The sequence below is a fragment of the Somniosus microcephalus genome, chromosome 12 (assembly GCF_052327205.1).
Source record: "Somniosus microcephalus isolate GS21.2 chromosome 12, FLI_Smic_1.0, whole genome shotgun sequence".
Classification (NCBI taxonomy): Eukaryota; Metazoa; Chordata; class Chondrichthyes; order Squaliformes; family Somniosidae; genus Somniosus; species Somniosus microcephalus.
In genome coordinates this window covers 1,707,971-1,725,296 of record NC_140998.1, presented here as the reverse complement: position 1 = coordinate 1,725,296, position 17,326 = coordinate 1,707,971, and the positions used below count along the sequence as shown (strand labels likewise).

At 45.7% G+C, this 17,326-nt stretch overlaps 1 protein-coding gene across 5 annotated transcripts in view; it reads left to right on the top strand.

Annotated features, from left to right (window-relative positions):
• The window catches only part of mlh3 (mutL homolog 3 (E. coli)), a 147,011-nt gene that overhangs the window by 14,367 nt on the left and 115,318 nt on the right, over positions 1-17,326 (top strand). For 4 of the 5 annotated variants that reach the window (XM_086002512.1, XM_086002510.1, XM_086002511.1 and 1 more), the window contains exon 2: positions 16,604-16,717. In XM_086002512.1, coding sequence (XP_085858638.1) covers positions 16,604-16,717 — 114 coding nt within the window. Of the gene's footprint in view, positions 1-16,603; positions 16,718-17,326 lie in introns of those variants that run through there. The other variant, XR_015080160.1, reaches the window with a different exon arrangement.

Genomic DNA, 17,326 nt, shown 5'->3' with positions numbered 1-17,326 from the left:
AAAGAAAACCTTCAAGTGACCATAATATGTTTGAATTTTACATTTAGTTTGAGAGTGATGTAGTCCAATCTGAAACTAAGGTCTTCAATCTAAACAGAGGAAACTACAAGGGTATGAGGGACAAGTTGACCATGGTAGATTGGGAGACTACACTAAAAGGTATGAAGGTGGACATACAATGGCTAACATTCAAGGAAATAATGCATAATTTGCAACAAACATATATTCCTCTAGGGCATAAAAATCCAAAAGGAAAAGTGATCCAACCATGGTTAACAAAAGAAATTAAAGCTAGTATTAAGTCAAAGGAGGAAGCATATAAATTTGCCAGAAAAAGCAGTCAGCCTGAGGATTGGGATCTTTTTAGAAATCAGCAAAGGGGGACCAAGAAATTGATGATGAAAGGGAAAATGGAATATGAGCACAAACTAGCGAAAAATATAAAAACGGATTGTAAAAGCTTCAATAGGTATGTGAAAAGGAAAAGACTGGCGAAGGTAAATGTAGGTCCTTTACAGTCAGAGACGGGAGAATTTATAATGGGGAATGAGGAAATAGAAGAGAAATTAAATAAATACATAGAAGATAGGAGCAGGAGTAGGCCATTCGGCCCCTCGAGCCTGCTCCGCCATTCAATGCGATCATGGCTGATCATCCAAATTCAGTACCGGTCCCTGCTTTCTCCCCATACCCCTTGATCCCTTTAGCCTTAAGAAATATATCCAACTCCTTCTTGAATATATTTAATGAACTGGCCTCCACGCGCCTTCTGTGGTAGAGAGTTCCACAGGTTCACCACTCTCTGGGTGAAGAAATTCCTCCTCATTTCTGTCCTAAATGGCCTACCCTTTATCCTTAGACTGTGTCCCCTGGCTCTGGACTCCCCGACCATCGGGAACATTCTTCCTGCATCTAGTCTGTCCAGTCCTGTCAGAATTTTATAAGTTTCAATGAGATCCCCTCTCATTCTTCTAAACTCCAGCGAGTACAAGTCCAATCGACCCAATCTCTCCTCATACGTCATTCCTGCCATCCCAGGTATCAGTCTGATGAATCTTCACTGAACTTCCATGGCAAGAACATCCTTCCTCAAATAAGGCGACCAAAACTGCACACAATACTCAAGATGTGGTCTCACCAAGGCCCTGTACAACTGCAGCAAGACATCCTTGTTCCTGTACTCAAACCCTCTCGCTACGAAGGCCAACATACCATTTGCCTTCTTAACTGCCTGCTGCACCTGCATGCTTACCTTCAGCGACTGGTGCACAAGGACACCCAGGTCTCGTTTCACTTCCCCATCTCCCAATCGATTGCCATTTAGATAATAATCTGCCTTCCTGTTTTTGCCACCAAAGTGGATAACCTCACATTTATCCACATTATATTGCATCTGCCATGTTTCTGCCCAATCACCCAACATGTTCAAATCATCCTGGAGTTTCTCGACATCCTCCTCACAGCACACATGCCCACCTAGCTTTGTGTCATCTGCAAATTTGGAGATATTACATCTAGTTCCCTTGTCCAGATCCTTTATATATATATTGTGAATAGCTGGGGTCCAAGTCAAGCACGATTTACCTTTTGTGAATCCATGTTGATTTTGTCCGATCCTGTCACTGTTTTCCAAGTGCTCTGCTATTATATCTTTTATAATGGACTCTAGCATTTTCCCCACTACCGATGTCAGGCTTACCGGTCTGTAATTCCCCGTTTTCTCTCTACCACTTTTTTTGAATAGTGGGGTAACATTAGCTACCCTCCAATCCATGGGTACTGTTCCAGATTCCATCGAATGTTGGAAGATGATCAGCAATGCATCTACTATTTCTAGGGCCACTCCCTTAAGTACCCTAGCATGTAGATTATCAGGCCCTGGGGATTTATCGGCCATCAATCCCATCAATTTCCCTAACACCATTTCCCTACAAATACTGATTTCTTTCAGTTCCTCCCTTTCATCAGACCCTATGTTCCCCGGCATCTCTGGGAGGTTATTTGTGTCCTCCTTTGTGAAGACAGAACCAAAATATGTATTTAGTTGGTCTGCCATTTCTTTGTTCCCCATTATAAATTCCCCTGATTTTGACTGCAAGGGACCTACGCTTGACTTCACCAATCTTTTTCTCTTCACATATGTATAAAAGCTTTTACAGTCAGTTTTTATGTTCCCTGCAAGCTTACTCTCATATTCTATTTTCCCCTTCTTAATTAATCCCTTTGTCCTCCTTTGTTGAATCCTAAACTGCTCCCAATCCTCAGGATTATTGCTTTTTCTGGCCAATTTATATGTCCTCTCCTTGGATCTTATGCTATCCCTAATTTCCCTTGTTAGCCACGGTTGAGTCACCTTTTTTGTTTTATTTTTATGCCAACCTGGGGTGAACAAATTCTGTAGTTCATCCATGCGGTCTTTGAATGTTTGCCATTGCCTATCCACCGTCAACCCTTTGAGTGACATTCCCCAATCAATCCTACCCAACTCGCGCCTCAGACCATCATAGTTTCCTTTATTTAAATTTAGGACCCTAGTCTCTTCGTCAACTACTTCATTCTCCATCTTAATGAAGAATTCGATCATATTATGATTGCTCCGACCCAAGGGGCCTCGTACAACAAGATTGCTAATTAATCCTTTCTCGTTACATAATACCCAGTCTAAGATGGCCTGATCTCTGGTTGGTTCCTCGACATATTAAGAACATAAGAAGTAGGAGCAGGAGTAGGCCATACAGCCCCTCGGGCCTGCTCCGCCATTCAATAGGATCATGGCTGATCCGAACCTAGACTCACGTCGACTTCCCTGCCCGCTCCCCGTAACCCCTAATTCCCTTATCAGCGAGGAAACTATCTCCGTTTTAAATTTATTTAATGTCGCAGCTTCCACAGCTCTCTGAGGTAGCAAATTCCATAGATTTACTACCCTCTGAGTGAAGAAGTTTCTCCTCATCTCAGTTTTGAAAGGGCAGCCCCTTATTCTAAGATTATGCCCCCTAGTTCTAGTCTCCCCCATCAGTGGAAACATCCTCACCGCATCCACCCGATCAAGCCCCCTCACAATCTTATATGTTTCGATAAGATCGCCTCTCATTCTTCTGAATTCCAATGAGTAGAGGCCCAACCTACTCAACCTTTCCTCATAAGTCAACCCCTTCATCTCAGGAATCAACCGAGTGAACCTTCTCTGAACTGCCTCGAGAGCAAGTATATCTTTTCTTAAATATGGAAACCAAAACTGCACGCAGTATTCCAGGTGTGGCCTCACCAGTACCCTGTATAACTGAAGCAAGACTTCCCTGCTTTTATACTCCATCCCCCTTGCAATAAAAGCCAAGATTCCATTGGCCTTCCTGATTACCTGCATACTAACCTTCTGTGTTTCATGCACCAGGACCCCCAGATCCCTTTGTACTGTAGCACTTTGCAGTTTCTTTCCATTTAGATAATAACTTGCTCTTTGATTTTTTCTGCCAAAGTGCATAACCTCACACTTTCCAACATTATATTCCACTGCCAAATTTCTGCCCACTTACTTAGCCTGTCTGTGTCCTTTTGCAGGTTTTTTATGTCCTCCTCACTCACTACTTTCCCTCCCATCTTTGTATCGTCGGCAAACTTGGCTACGTTGCACTCGGTCCCTTCCTCCAAATCGTTAATATAGATTGTAAAGAGTTGGGGTCCCAGCACTGACCCCTGCGGAACACCACTCGTCACTGATTGCCAACCCGAGAATGAACCATTTATCCCAACTCTCTGTTTTCTGTTAGATAGCCAATCTTCCACCCATGCCAGTATATTACCCCCAATCCTGTGATTTTTTATCTTGTGCAGTAATCTTTTCTGTGGCACCTTGTCAAATGCCTTCTGGAAGTCCAAATACACCACATCCACTGGTTTCCCTTTATCCACCCTGTTTGTTACATCCTCAAAGAATTCGAGCAAGTTTGTCAAACATGACTTCCCCTTCATAAAACCATGCTGACTATGTCCGATTAAATTATGCTTATCCAAATGTCCTGTTACTGCTTCCTTAATAATGGACTACAACATTTTGCCAACCACAGATGTTAGGCTAACTGGTCTATAGTTTCCAGCCTTTTGTCTACTTCCCTTTTTGAATAAGGGCGTTACATTAGCAGTTTTCCAATCTGCTGGGACCTTTCCTGAATCCAGGGAGTTTTGCAAAATTACCACTAATGCATCCACAATCCCTACCGCTACTTCTCTCAAGACCCTAGGATGTAAGCCATCAGGTCCAGGGGATTTATCCGCCTTAAGTCCCATTATCTTACCGAGTACCACCTCCTTAGTGATTTTAATCGTGTTTAGCTCCTCCCCCCCATAGCCCCCTGTTTGTCCAGTGTTGGGATATTTTTAGTGTCCTCCACTGTAAAGACTGATACAAAATATTTGTTCAGCGTTTTTGCCATCTCCATGTTCCCCAACACTAATTTCCCGGTCTCGTCCTCTAAGGGACCAACATTCACTTTAGCCACCCTTTTTTCTTTTTATATAACTGTAGAAACTCTTGCTATCTGTTTTTATATTTTTTGCTAGTTTACTTTCATAATCTATCTTCCCTTTCTTAATTCATCTTTTAGTTATTGTTTGCTGGCTTTTAAATGCTTCCCAATCTTCTATCCTCCCACTAGATTTGGCTACTTTATATGCCCTTGTTTTCAGTCGGATACTATCCTTTATTACTTTACTTAGCCACGGATGGCTGTCTTTTCTTTTACACCCCTTTTTCCTCAGTGGAATATATTTTTCTTGAAAGTTGTGAAATATCTCCTTGAATGTACACCACTGCTCATGTACTGTCTTACACCTTAATCTATTTTCCCAGTCCACTTTAGTCAACTCTGCTCTCATACCTTCATAGTCTCCTTTATTTAAGCTTAGTACGCTGGTTTGAGATCCAACTCTCTCACCCTCCATTTGAATTTGGAATTCAACCATGTCATTCCAAGGGGATCCTTTACTGGGACATTTTTTATTAATCCTGTCTCATTACACAGGAGCGGATCTAAGATTGCCTGCCCCCTGGTTGGTTCAGTAACATACTGCTCAAGAAACCCGTCCCTAATGCACTCTATGAACTCTTCCTCAAGGCTGCCCTGCCCAATTTGATTTGTCCAGTCAATATGAAAGTTAAAATCCCCCATGATTATAGCTGTTCCCTTATTACAAGCCCCAACTATTTCCTGATTTATACTTCGACCAACAGAGTTGCAACTGTTAGGAGGCCTATAGACTACGCCCACTAGTGACTTTTTCCCCTTATTATCACCCAAACCGTTTCACTATCCTGATCCTTTGACCCAATATCATTTCTCACTATTGCAGTGATTCCATCCTTTATTAACATAGCCACCCCACTTCCCTTTCCTTCCTGTCTGTCCTTCTTAATTGTCAAATACCCCTGGATGTTTAGTTCCCAGTCGTGGTCACCTTGCAGCCATGTTTCTGTAATGGCCACCAGATCATACCCATGTATAGTTATTTGTACCGTCAACTCGTCTATTTTGTTACGAATGCTGCGAGCATTCAGATAAAGAACTTTTAAATATGTTTTGTGACAATTTATTCCTGGTTTTCCTTTATTTTTATACATTCTGTCCCTTCCTGACACGCTCTGGTTTTTAATTCCCCCACTGCTACACTGCTCTATTGCCTTCTCCGCTGACATTTTTATTTTTTGCTCTCTTGAAACCTCCCCCCCACTAATTAGTTTAAAGCCCTCTCTACTGCCCTAGTTATTCGATTTGCCAGGACTCTAGTCCCAGCACTGGCCAAGTGAAGCCTGTCCCAATGGAACAGCTCTCTCCTGTCCCAGTACTGGTGCCAGTGTCCCAAGAAGCAAAACCCATTTCTCCCACACCAGTCTTTGAACCACACATTTAACTCTCTGATTTTATTTACCCTAGCCAAATTTGCTCGTGGCTCAGGTAGTAATCCAGAGATTATTACCCTTGTGGTTCTGCTTTTTAATTTGGCCCCTGGCTGCTCATACTCCCTCAGCAGAACCTCTTTCCTTGTCCTATCTATGCCGTTGGTAGCAACATGGACCACGACAACTGGATCCTCCCCCTCCCACTCCAAGTTTCTCTCCAGCCCAGAGGAGATGTCCTTAACCCTGGCACCGGGCAGGCAACACAGCCTTCGGGACTCGCTCTCGGCTGCAAAGAACCCTATCTATCCCCCTAATGATACTATACCCTACCACTACAACATTTCTTTTTACTCCCCCCACTTGAATGGCCCCCTGCTCCACGGTGCTGTGGACGGGTTGCTCATCCTCCCTGCAGTCCCTGTTGCTGTCCTCACAGGGAGTAAGAGTCTCGAACCTGTTGGACAAGAGCAAGGGCTGCGGCTCCTCCAACACTACCTCCTGGATCCCCGTACCTGCCTCACTCATAGTCACACCCTCCTGTCCCTGACCACAGACTACATCTGAATTAGTTACTCTAATTGGTGTGACTACTTCCTGGAACAGAGTCCAGGTAACTCTCCCCCTCCCTGATGTGTCGCAGTGTTTGAAGCTCGGACTCCAGCTCATCAACACGGAGCCGGAGTTCCTCGAGCAGCCAACACTTACTGCAAATGTGATCACCGTGAGCATCAATGGTGTTCACCAGCTCCCACATATTGCAGCAGAAACACATCACCTGCTCTCCCATTCTATGTAGTTAATTAAATTTATTAATATTATTTTTAAATACCCTCTGCCCCGTTTCTAGATGGTGAATATCACACCTTAGAAACTATAAACCACAGAGTTTAAGTTTAAAAAGAGAGAAATACTCACCAACCAATCACTTACCTGCTTTCTGGTGACGTCACACTTTGATTTCTTTTTACTTCTCTCCTTCCCTCTGAGTTCCGAGTTCGGAGACTGGTACGCCTTACCTGGTCTCTGGAGCCTTTTATAGCCCCGCTGCTGCCGCTGAATTCCCGCCGACGCTCTGAGGCCTTACCTGGTCTTTGGAGCCTTTTATAGCCCCGCTGCTGCCGCTGAATTCCCGCCGACGCTCTGAGGCCTTACCTGGTCTCTGGAGCCTTTTATAGCCCCGCTGCTGCCGCTGAATTCCCGCCGACGCTCTGAGGCCTTACCTGGTCTTTGGAGCCTTTTATAGCCCCGCTGCTGCCGCTCGAGTTTCCCGCCGACGCTCATATTGGTCCAGGAAACCATCCCGTAAACACTCCAGGAATTCCTCCTCCACAGTATTGTTACTAATTTGGTTAGCCCAATCTATATGTAGATTAAAGTCACCCATGATGACTGCTGTGCCCTTATTGCACACTTTAATTTCCCTTTTAATGCCATCCCCAACCTCCGCCTTACTGTTTGGAGGTCTATATACCACTCCCACTAACGTTTTCTGCCCCTTGGTATTTCTCAATTCTACCCATACAGATTCCACATCATCAGAGCTAATATCCTTCCTTACAATTGTGTTAATCCCTTCTTTAACCAGTAATGCTACGCCACCTCCCTTTCCTTTTTGCCTATCTTTCCTGAATATCGAATACCCCTGGATGTTGAGTTCCCATCCTTGGCCATCCTTGAGCCACGTTTCCGTAATCCCAACCAAATCATATTCGTTTACCTCTATTTGCGCAGCCAATTCATCCACCTTATTACGAATGCTCCTCGCATTAAGACACAAAGCCTTCAGGCTTGTTTTTTTAATGCTCTTAGACCTATTAGAATTATTATTTACTGTGGCCACGTTTGATTTAAACCGTTGATTTCTCTGACTGCCACTTTTGTTTTTCTCCTACCTATCTTTTGCTTTTATCCTTGTTTCCCTTTCCTCTGTCTCCCTGCTCAGGTTCCCAACCCCCTGCCATTTTAGTTTAAACCCTCCCCCAGAGCACTAGCAAACACTCCCCCTAGGACATCGGTTCCAGCCCTGCCCAGGTGCAAACCGTCCGGTTTGAACTGGTCCCACCTCCCCCCAGAACCGGTTCCAATGTCCCGGGAACTTGAATCCCTCCCCGTTGCACCATTCCTCTAGCCACGTAATCATCTGAAATATCCTTCTATTTCTACTCTGACTAGCACGTGGCACTGGTAGCAATTCTGAGATTACTACCTTTGAGGTCCTATTTTTTTAATTTACCTCCTAACTCCCTATATTCAGCTTTTAGGACCTCATCCCGGTTTTTACCTATATCGTTGGTACCTATATGCACCACGACAACTGGCTGTTCACCCTCCCCTTCCAAGATGTTCTGCAGCCGCTCTGAGACATCCTTGACCCTTGCACCAGGGAGGCAACACACCATCCTGGAGTCTCGTTTGTGGTCGCAGAAACGCCTATCTATTCCCCTTACAATAGAATCCCCTATTACTATAGCTCTACCCCTCTTTTTCCTCCCGTCCTGTGCAGCAGAGCCACCCCTGGTGCCAGGAAGTTGGCTGCTGCTGCTTTCCTCTGATAAGCCATCCCCCCCAACAGTACTCAAAGTGGTGTATCTGTTTGAGAGGGGGATGTCCACAGGGGACCCCTGCACTACCTGCCTGCGCCTAGTACTCTGCCTGTTGGTCACCCCTTCCCTTTCTGCCTGTCCAACCTCTACCTGCGGTGTGTCCAACTGCGTAAACGTGCTATTCACGACGTCCTGAGCATCGCGAATGCTCCAGTATGCATCCAATCGCAGCTCCAGCTATGCGGTCTGTCGGTAGCTGCAGCTGGATGCACTTCCTGCACACGTAGTTGTCAGGGACACAGGAAGTGTCCCTGAGTTCCCACATAGCGCAGGAGGAGCATACCACATGGCCGGGCTGTCCTGCCATGACTTACCCTTTAATTAATTGAAATTAAATTAAATCAATCAATCCCACCAATTACACTACAGTTAAATGGTTTACCAACAGTCCCCGCTACACCAGAGAGACCTTAGTAACTATAAACCACTATAAATACTTTGTTTCTGGCTTCACGGAGGAAGACACAAAATACCTCCCAGAAATACGAGAAAACCAAGGGTGTGGCGAGAATGAGGAACTTAAAGAAATTATTATTAGTAAAAAAAAAAGTACCAGCAAAATTAATGGGACTAAAAGTCGATAAATCCCAAGGACCGGATGACCTACATCCTAGGGTTTTGAAAGAGGGGGCCATTGGGATAGTGGACGCATTGGTTGTCATCTTCCAAAATTCTATAGATTCTGGAAGGATGTTCCCGATGGCGGGGGAGTCCAGAACCAGGGGTCACAGTCTAAGGATAAGGGGTAAGCCATTTAGGACAGAGATGAGGAGGAATTTCTTCACCCAGAGAGTGGTGAACCTGTGGAATTCTCTACCACAGAAGGCAGTTGAGGCCAATTCATTAAATATATTCAAGAAGGAGTTAGATATATTTCTTAAGGCTAAAGGGATCAAGGGATATGGGGAGAAAGCAGGGACAGGGTACTGAATTTGGATAATCAGCCATGATCTCATTGAATGGCGGAGTAGGCTCGAGGGGCCGAATGGCCTACTCCTGCTCCTATCTTCTATGTTTCTATGGAACGGTTCCTGCAGATTGGAGGATAGCAAATGTTTAAGAAAGGAGGGAGAGAGAAAACGGGGAACTACAGACCTGTTAGCCTCACATCAGTAGTTGGGAAAATGCTGAAATCTATTATAAAGGATGCAATAACTGGGCACTTAGAAACTAATAGTAAGATTGGGCAGAGCCAACATGGATTTATGAAAGGGAAATCCTGTTTAACAAACCTATTGGCGTTCTTTAAGGATGTAACTAGTGGAGTAAACAAAGGGGATCCGGTAGATGTGGTGTATTTGGATTTTCAGAAGGCCTTCGATAAGGTTCCACACAAGAGGTTGGTGAACAAAATTAGGGCACAGGGAATTGGGGGTAATATACTAGCATGGATTGAGAATTGGTTAATAGACAGAAAACAAAGAGTAGGGAAAATCGGGTCTTTTTCAGGATGGCAGGCTGTGACTAGTGGGGTACCGCAAGGATTGGTGCTTGGGCCCCAGCTATTCACAATCTATATCAATGATTTGGAATAGGGAACTAAATGTAACATTTTCAAATTTGCTGATGATACAAAGCTAGGTGGCAGTGTCAGTTGTGAAGAGGATGTGAAGAGGCTGCAGGGGGATCTCGACAGGCTCAGTGAGTGGGCGAGAACATGGCAGATGGAACATAATGTGAATAAATGTGAAGTTACCCACTTTGGTAGAAAAAACAGAAATGCAGAGTATTTCCTAAATGGTGAAAGATTGGGGAATGCAGATGCTCAAAGGGACCTGGGTGTCCTTGTACATGAGTCACTGAAAGTGAATGTGCAGGCGCAGCAAGCCATTAGGAAGGCAAATGGTATGTTGGCCTTCATTACAAGAGGATTTGAGTACAGGAGTAAAGAAGTCTTACTCCAATTATAGGGCCTTGGTGAGACCACACCCAGAATACTGTGTACAATTTTGGTCTCCTTACCTAAGGAGGGATATACTTGCCATAGAGGGAGTGCAACGAAGGTTCACGAGATTGATTCCTGGGATGGCGGGACTGTCGTGTGAGAAGTGATTGAGTAAACTAGGCCTGTATTCTCTTGAATTCAGAAGAATGAGAGGGGATCTCATTGAAGCATACAAAATTATTACAGGGTTTGATAGGATGGCTGCTGGGAGAATGTTTCCCTTGGCTGGGGAGTCTAGAACCAGGGGCCACAGCCTCAGGATAAAGGGTAGGCCATTCAGGACTGAGATGAGAAGAAATTTCTTCACAAAGAGGGTGGTGAATCTTTGGAATTCTCTGCCCCAGAAGGCCGTGGAGGCTCAGTCATTGGGTATGTTCAAAACAGAAGTCGATAGATTTCTGACTAGTAAAGGCATCAAGGGATATGGCGATAGGGCCAGTGAATGGAGTTGAGGCAGAAGATCAGCCACAATCTCATTGAATGGCGGAGCAGGCTCGAAGGGCCGAATGGCCGACTCCTGCTCCTATTACTTATGTTCTTCACATCTCTGTGGTGGGAGTTTGGGTGTAAGAATCGCCTGGAATTTCTGCAGGAGTACTCCCGATGTAACTTTTAGACAGCTGTTCACACTGTTCCTCCGGGAGACCCCCAAAGATTGGGTGGGAGATCGAGACCCCTGTCTCTACCCCATTATCTCTTTCCATTGCATGTGTGTTGTGAGTTATTTCATCAATCCAAACAGAACTGGTACAGACAAACTAGACTAATCCATGAGCAGCAATCCTCAATACACAACGCAAAGCTAGGTATGCACTTGACATACATATGTAAATATATCTATGATAAATTAAAATATTTGCATGGCTTGCAGTTCCTGTGTTACACTTGCTTCCTGTAACACATTCATAGAATGGTTACAGCACAGAAGGAGGCCATTCAGCCCATCGAGCCCACGCTGGCTCTCTGCAAGAGCCCTTCAGCTAGTCCCAGTCCACCGCCCTTTCCCCGTTGCCCTTCAGCTAGTCCCAGTCCACCGCCCTTTCCCCGTTGCCCTTCAGCTAGCCCCAGTCCACCGCCCTTTCCCCATTGCCCTTCAGCTAGTCCCACTCCACCGCCCTTTCCCCGTTGCCCTTCAGCTAGTCCCAGTCCACCGCCCTTTCCCCGTTGCCCTTCAGCTAGTCCCAGTCCACCGCCCTTTCCCCGTTGCCCTTCAGCTAGTCCCACTCCACCGCCCTTTCCCCGTTGCCCTTCAGCTAGTCCCAGTCCACTGCCCTTTCCCCGTTGCCCTTCAGCTAGTCCCAGTCCACCGCCCTTTCCCCGTTGCCCTTCAGCTAGTCCCACTCCACCGCCCTTTCCCCGTTGCCCTTCAGCTAGTCCCACTCCACCGCCCTTTCCCCGTTGCCCTTTTGCATTTTGTTAATAACACCTCTGTTATAAAACTGCATCTTCTGACTTACCAGGAACATTGCCACAAAGGATTTGCTGTTAGCTGTAACATTAAATGTCTTGCATCTAGAATGCACTCCCTCTGTCACACTTACTTCCGGTGTCACACTTTTGCCCTAACACTAATGATTGGTTCAAGGTAAAATCAGCAGCAAGTCAGAATTGAAGAGGTCGGGAAGGTATGAACAGATAGCAAGGAAACTGCCAATGAGAAACTATAAAGGTCTTTTGAAAATGACCAATCCTGAATGAGACAGGAGAATCCACTCATAAAAAAAACAAAAAAAAGTGAAGTGAACAAATTCAATCTATAAATGCTTTTTAATAAAAAGGTTCATCTGCATTTTTTCTCAACTGAAATTTCTAATGCCCAAAATAAGGTTTCAACCAAAAATAACAAAACGTTACATATTTCACAATAACGCTGAAACTTACCCATTGAATTGTCATTAAAGTTTTTACTTCAAAGATGAGGCTTGGACTGGAAATTTCTGCCACGGCCCTTGGCTCTCTGAGCTGCAGATAGATCCTGCAGCCTGAGCATTTGCAGTGTGCACTATTGCCTTGGGTGTATAAGAACATAAGAAATAGGAGCAGGAGTCGGCCATTTGGCCCCTCGAGCCTGCTCTGCCATTCAATAAGATCATGGCTGATCTTCTACCTCATCTCCACTTTCATGCACTATCTCCATATCCCTTGATTCCTTAATATCCAAAAATCTATCGCTCTCTGTCTTGAATATACTCAATGACTGAGCCTCCACAGCCCTCTGGGGCAGAGAATTCCAAAGATTCACCACCCCCTGTGTGAAGAAATTTCTTCTCATCTCAGTCCTGAATGGCCGACCCCTTATTCCGAGACTGTGACCCCTGGTTCTAGATTCCCCAGCCAGGGGGAACATCCTCCCTGCATCTACCCTGTCAAGCCCTGTAAGAATTTTGTATGTTTGAATGAGATCACCTCTCATTCTTCTAAACTCTAGAGAATATAGGCCTAGTCTACTCAATCTCTCCTCGTAGGACAATCCTTCCATCCCAGGAACCAGTCTGGTGAACCTTCGTTGCACTCCCTCTATGACAAGTATATCCTTCCTTAGGTAAGGAGACCAAAACTGTACACAATACTCCAGGTGTGGTCTCACCAGGGCCCTATATAATTGCAGTAAGATGTCTTTACTCTTATACTCAAATCCTCTTGTAATAAAGGCCAACATACCATTTGCTTTCCTAATTGCTTGCTGTATCTGCATGTTAACTTTCAGTGATTCGTGTACAAGGACACCCAGATCCCTCTGAACACCAACATTTCCCAATCTCTCACCATTTAAATAATACTCTGCTTTTCTATTTTTCCTACCAAAGTGGTTAACTTCACATTTCTCCACATTATATTCCATTTGCCATGTTCTTGCCCACTCACTTATCCTGTCTATATCCCCTTGAAGCCTCTTTGCATCCTCCTCACAACTTACATTCTCACCCAGCTTTGTATCATCAGCAAACTTGGATATATTACATTTGGTTCCCGCATCCAAATCATTAATGTAGATTGTGAATAGCTGAGGCCCAAGTCACTGATCCTTGCACTACCCCACTAGTTACAGACTGCCAAACCGAAAATGACCCGTTTACTTCTATTCTCTGTTTTCTGTCAGGAGATTCATTTTGAATTTACCCCCTTCAAGCGCAGACCGTGTCCTCTGGTCTCTGCCTGTGGCCCTGAACTTGTCTTCAGGTCTTTGTCTCTGTTGGTTAGCTGTGTCCTCACCTCTGTCTTTCATAGCCTTGTTTCCAACAAGCCAATCACTATCTCCCACCTGTGTCACTCCTCTGACGCAGCCCCCACCTCCACTCCCCAAGACTGAGCAGTGCAAGCTCTGGCATAAACCAGACAAGCAAGACCCTGTCTCGTTCTCCTCAGCCAATACCACTAACTATTTCAGGATAACCATGGAACATAGAGAGTCCTGGAAGTTAGGATAATCCCAGGCTCCTCTTCTCAATGACCAGTTGCTTTCTTCATTCCCTTGCCTGTCACTTCAAATAGCAAGTTCCAGGAGCTCATAGAGTTCTTCATATTGAAGATAAAGACCATTTGTACAGCTGTCTCCATCGCTTCCTTGCCCTCTATCCCTAATCTCTCCCCAGGCTCCTGCCTACTCTAATTCTGCGCCTTCAGCTTTTTATACTTTATCTCCTATATCCTGGCTCCAAACATATCCACGAGATACCATAAGTACCCTTATCATTCCCCTTACCACTCAACTCCTAATTAGTCCTATTCCTGCCCTCAAGGTACATAGAATAATGGACACCTCACTCTGTCTCATAACTTCAAAACCATCGTCATCACCACCGTCTAAAAAAAGCACTCAGCCCATCTAGTTACACCTATCAGGAAAGGCTGAACAGGCTGGGTCTCTTTTCTCCAACACAGATCCTCCATTATGATAGCAAAATACTGCGGATGCTGGAAATCCGAAATAACAACAGAAAATGCTGGAAAAACTCAGCAGGCCAGGCAACATCCGTGGAGAGAAAATAGAGTCAACCTTTCGAGTCAAACCCTTTGTCAAGACTGGAAAGGCACAGGAAATGAAATAGATTGAGCGGCCAGGCTGGGAGAGAACAAAAGAGAAGTGAAGAGACATTAAGAGGTATTCAAAATGAGACGAGATGGTGATAGGACTAGTGGAGACAAAAGACGGCTCTAGATTAGGTGTGAAATGTGCTGGCAGAATGGGAGACAGCTGCCATGTGGGAGAGAGAAAAAGGGGGGGGGGAAAAGGGCTAAAACAAAGGTGTGGCTAAAAATACAAGTAAAAATATAATAGGGGCCGAGGTTATGATTTGAAATTGTTGAACTCGATATTGAGTCCGGAAAGCTGTAAAGTGCCTAATCGGAAGATGAGGTGCTGTTCCTCGAGTTTACGGTGAGCTTCTGTGGAACAATGCAAGAGCCTGAGGGCGGTGAGGTCCGAGTGGGAATGGGGCGGTGAATTAAAGTGACAGGTGACCGAAAGCTCAGGGTCACACTTACGGACTGAACGGAGGTGTTCCGCAAAGTGGTCACCCAATCTGCGTTTGGTCTCCCCAATATAGAGGAGACCACATCGTGAGCAGCGAATACAGTATACTAGATTGCAAGAAGTACAAGTAAATCGCTGTTTCACCTGGAAGGGGTGTTTGGGGCCCTGGACAGTGGGACGGGGGGAGGTATAAGGGCAGGTGTTGCATCTCCTGCGCTTGCACGGTAAGGTGCCGGGCGAAGGGGAAGGGGTGCTGGGGGTGATAGAGGAGTGGACTAGGGTGTCTCGGAGGGAGCGGTCCCTACGGAATGCTGGGAGGGGAAGATGTGTTTGGTGGTGGGATCACTTTGGAGGTGGCGGAAATGGCGGAGAATGATCCGTTGAATGTGGAGGCTGGTAGGGTGAAAGGTGAGGACAAGGGGAACCCTATCGTGGTTCCGGGAGGGAGGGGCAGGGGTGAGGGCAGAAGTGCGGGAGATAGAACGGACATGGTCGAGGGCCGTGTCAACCATGGTCCAGGGCCCCAAACACCCCTTCCAGGTGAAACAGCGATTTAGTTGTACTTCTTGCAATCTAGTATACTGTATTCGCTGCTCACGATGTGGTCTCCTCTACATTGGGGAGACCAAACGCAGATTGGGTGACCGCTTTGCGGAACACCTCCGTTCAGTCCGTAAGGGTGACCCTGAGCTTCCGGTCGCCTGTCATTTTAATTCACCGCCCCATTCCCACTCGGACCTCACTGTCCTCGGCCTCTTGCATTGTTCCACGGAAGCTCAGCGTAAACTCGAGGAACAGCACCTCATCTTCCGATTAGGCACTTTACAGCCTTCCGGGCTTAATATCGAGTTCAACAATTTCAGATCATAACCTCGGCCCCCATTACATTTTTACTTGTATTTTTATCCACACCTTTGTTTTGGCCCTTCCCCCCCCCCCTTTTTCTCTCTCCCACATGGCAACTGTCTCCCATTCTGCCAGCGCATTTCACACCTAATCTAGAGCCGTCTTTTGTCTCCACCAGTCCTGTCACCATCTCGTCTCGTTTTGAATACCTCTTAATGTCTCTTCACTTCTCTTTTGTTCTCTCCCAGCCTGGCCACTCAATCTATTTCATTTCCTGTGCCTTTCCAGTCTTGACAAAGAGTTTGACTCGAAACATTGACTCTATTTTCTCTCCACGGATGTTGCCTGGCCTGCTGAGTTTTTCCAGCATTTTCTGTTGTTATTACAGATCCTCCATTGTCCAGCTCTGTGGGGCAGCCTTTACATATATCCATTTCAACCTATCCAAACACAGCTAGTACATCGCTTGTCATGGCTTCTCTTCACGCCCACCCCCACCAACACTGTTACCTCTGGAATCTCCCAAGGATCCAAGGCCAATTGTAGCCCCATTATCCCAACCGAGATCAGTCAACTCACTGGGCTGGGGGATGTAAGCTGGGGGGGGCTTGCTGGTCTGTGTGTCTCAGGCCCAAAGGTGCTTTAATTAGGGTAGCTCTGGTGATTGACTTGAGTTCATCCAGTCATCAGAGCTCGATAATCAAGACAACTAACTCATTTATCATCCTGTCAATTCCCAGACACACATATGTAGCCCTTCCTGTTTAAAGAAAGGTTCTGCCTGATCAGTTTCTGGCTGTACACATGGAGTGTAAACTAACTCTTTGCTTTCTCTGCAGGCTTCCAGTACCAGTGCTACCCATTCCGCAGCCATAGCCTGAGTCCTTTCCTACCACGGCCACGTGAAGAGAGGCAGAAAGGCAGAACCGGTGAGGAGGTCAGTGGTGGTAGAGGTGAGTGTGGTTTGGCAAGGGTCCATGTGGGGCAGAGATTCATAGATTTTTGGACGCTAAAGGGATCAAGAGATATGTGGATAGTGCAGGAAAGTGGAGTTGAGATAAAAGATCAGCCATGATCTTACTGAATGGTGGAGCAGGCTCGAAGGGCCGAATGGCCGACTCCTGCTACTATTTCTTATGTTTTTGTCTTAAAATGCTCCTGTGCAGTGCCTTGGGACGTTATACTACGTTAAAGGCGCTATATAAATACAAGTTGTTGTTGTTCTTATGTTCTCCCTTCCTCCTACAAGCTCAGGTGTTTAAAAACTAAGCCTAGCGTTACCTAACCATTGCCAAGTCAGGTAGAGTCCTGCACCGTGAGCCTGGGTGTCTCAATATAAGTGTGAATATGCATTGCAGTGCTGAGTGTGGCAGTGGGTGAGAAGGCCAGCTCAGGCTGAAACTATACATCCAGCATCAGCCTGTGAACAGTCCTGGAGAGAGTTGGAATTGGAGATGAGGGAGTGGAGCTTTGAGCGTGAACTGCTAAAGGACTATCTATTCCCCTGACTATTGAATCGCCCACTACTCCAACTCTATTCTTGTTTCTTATCCCCCGGGTTG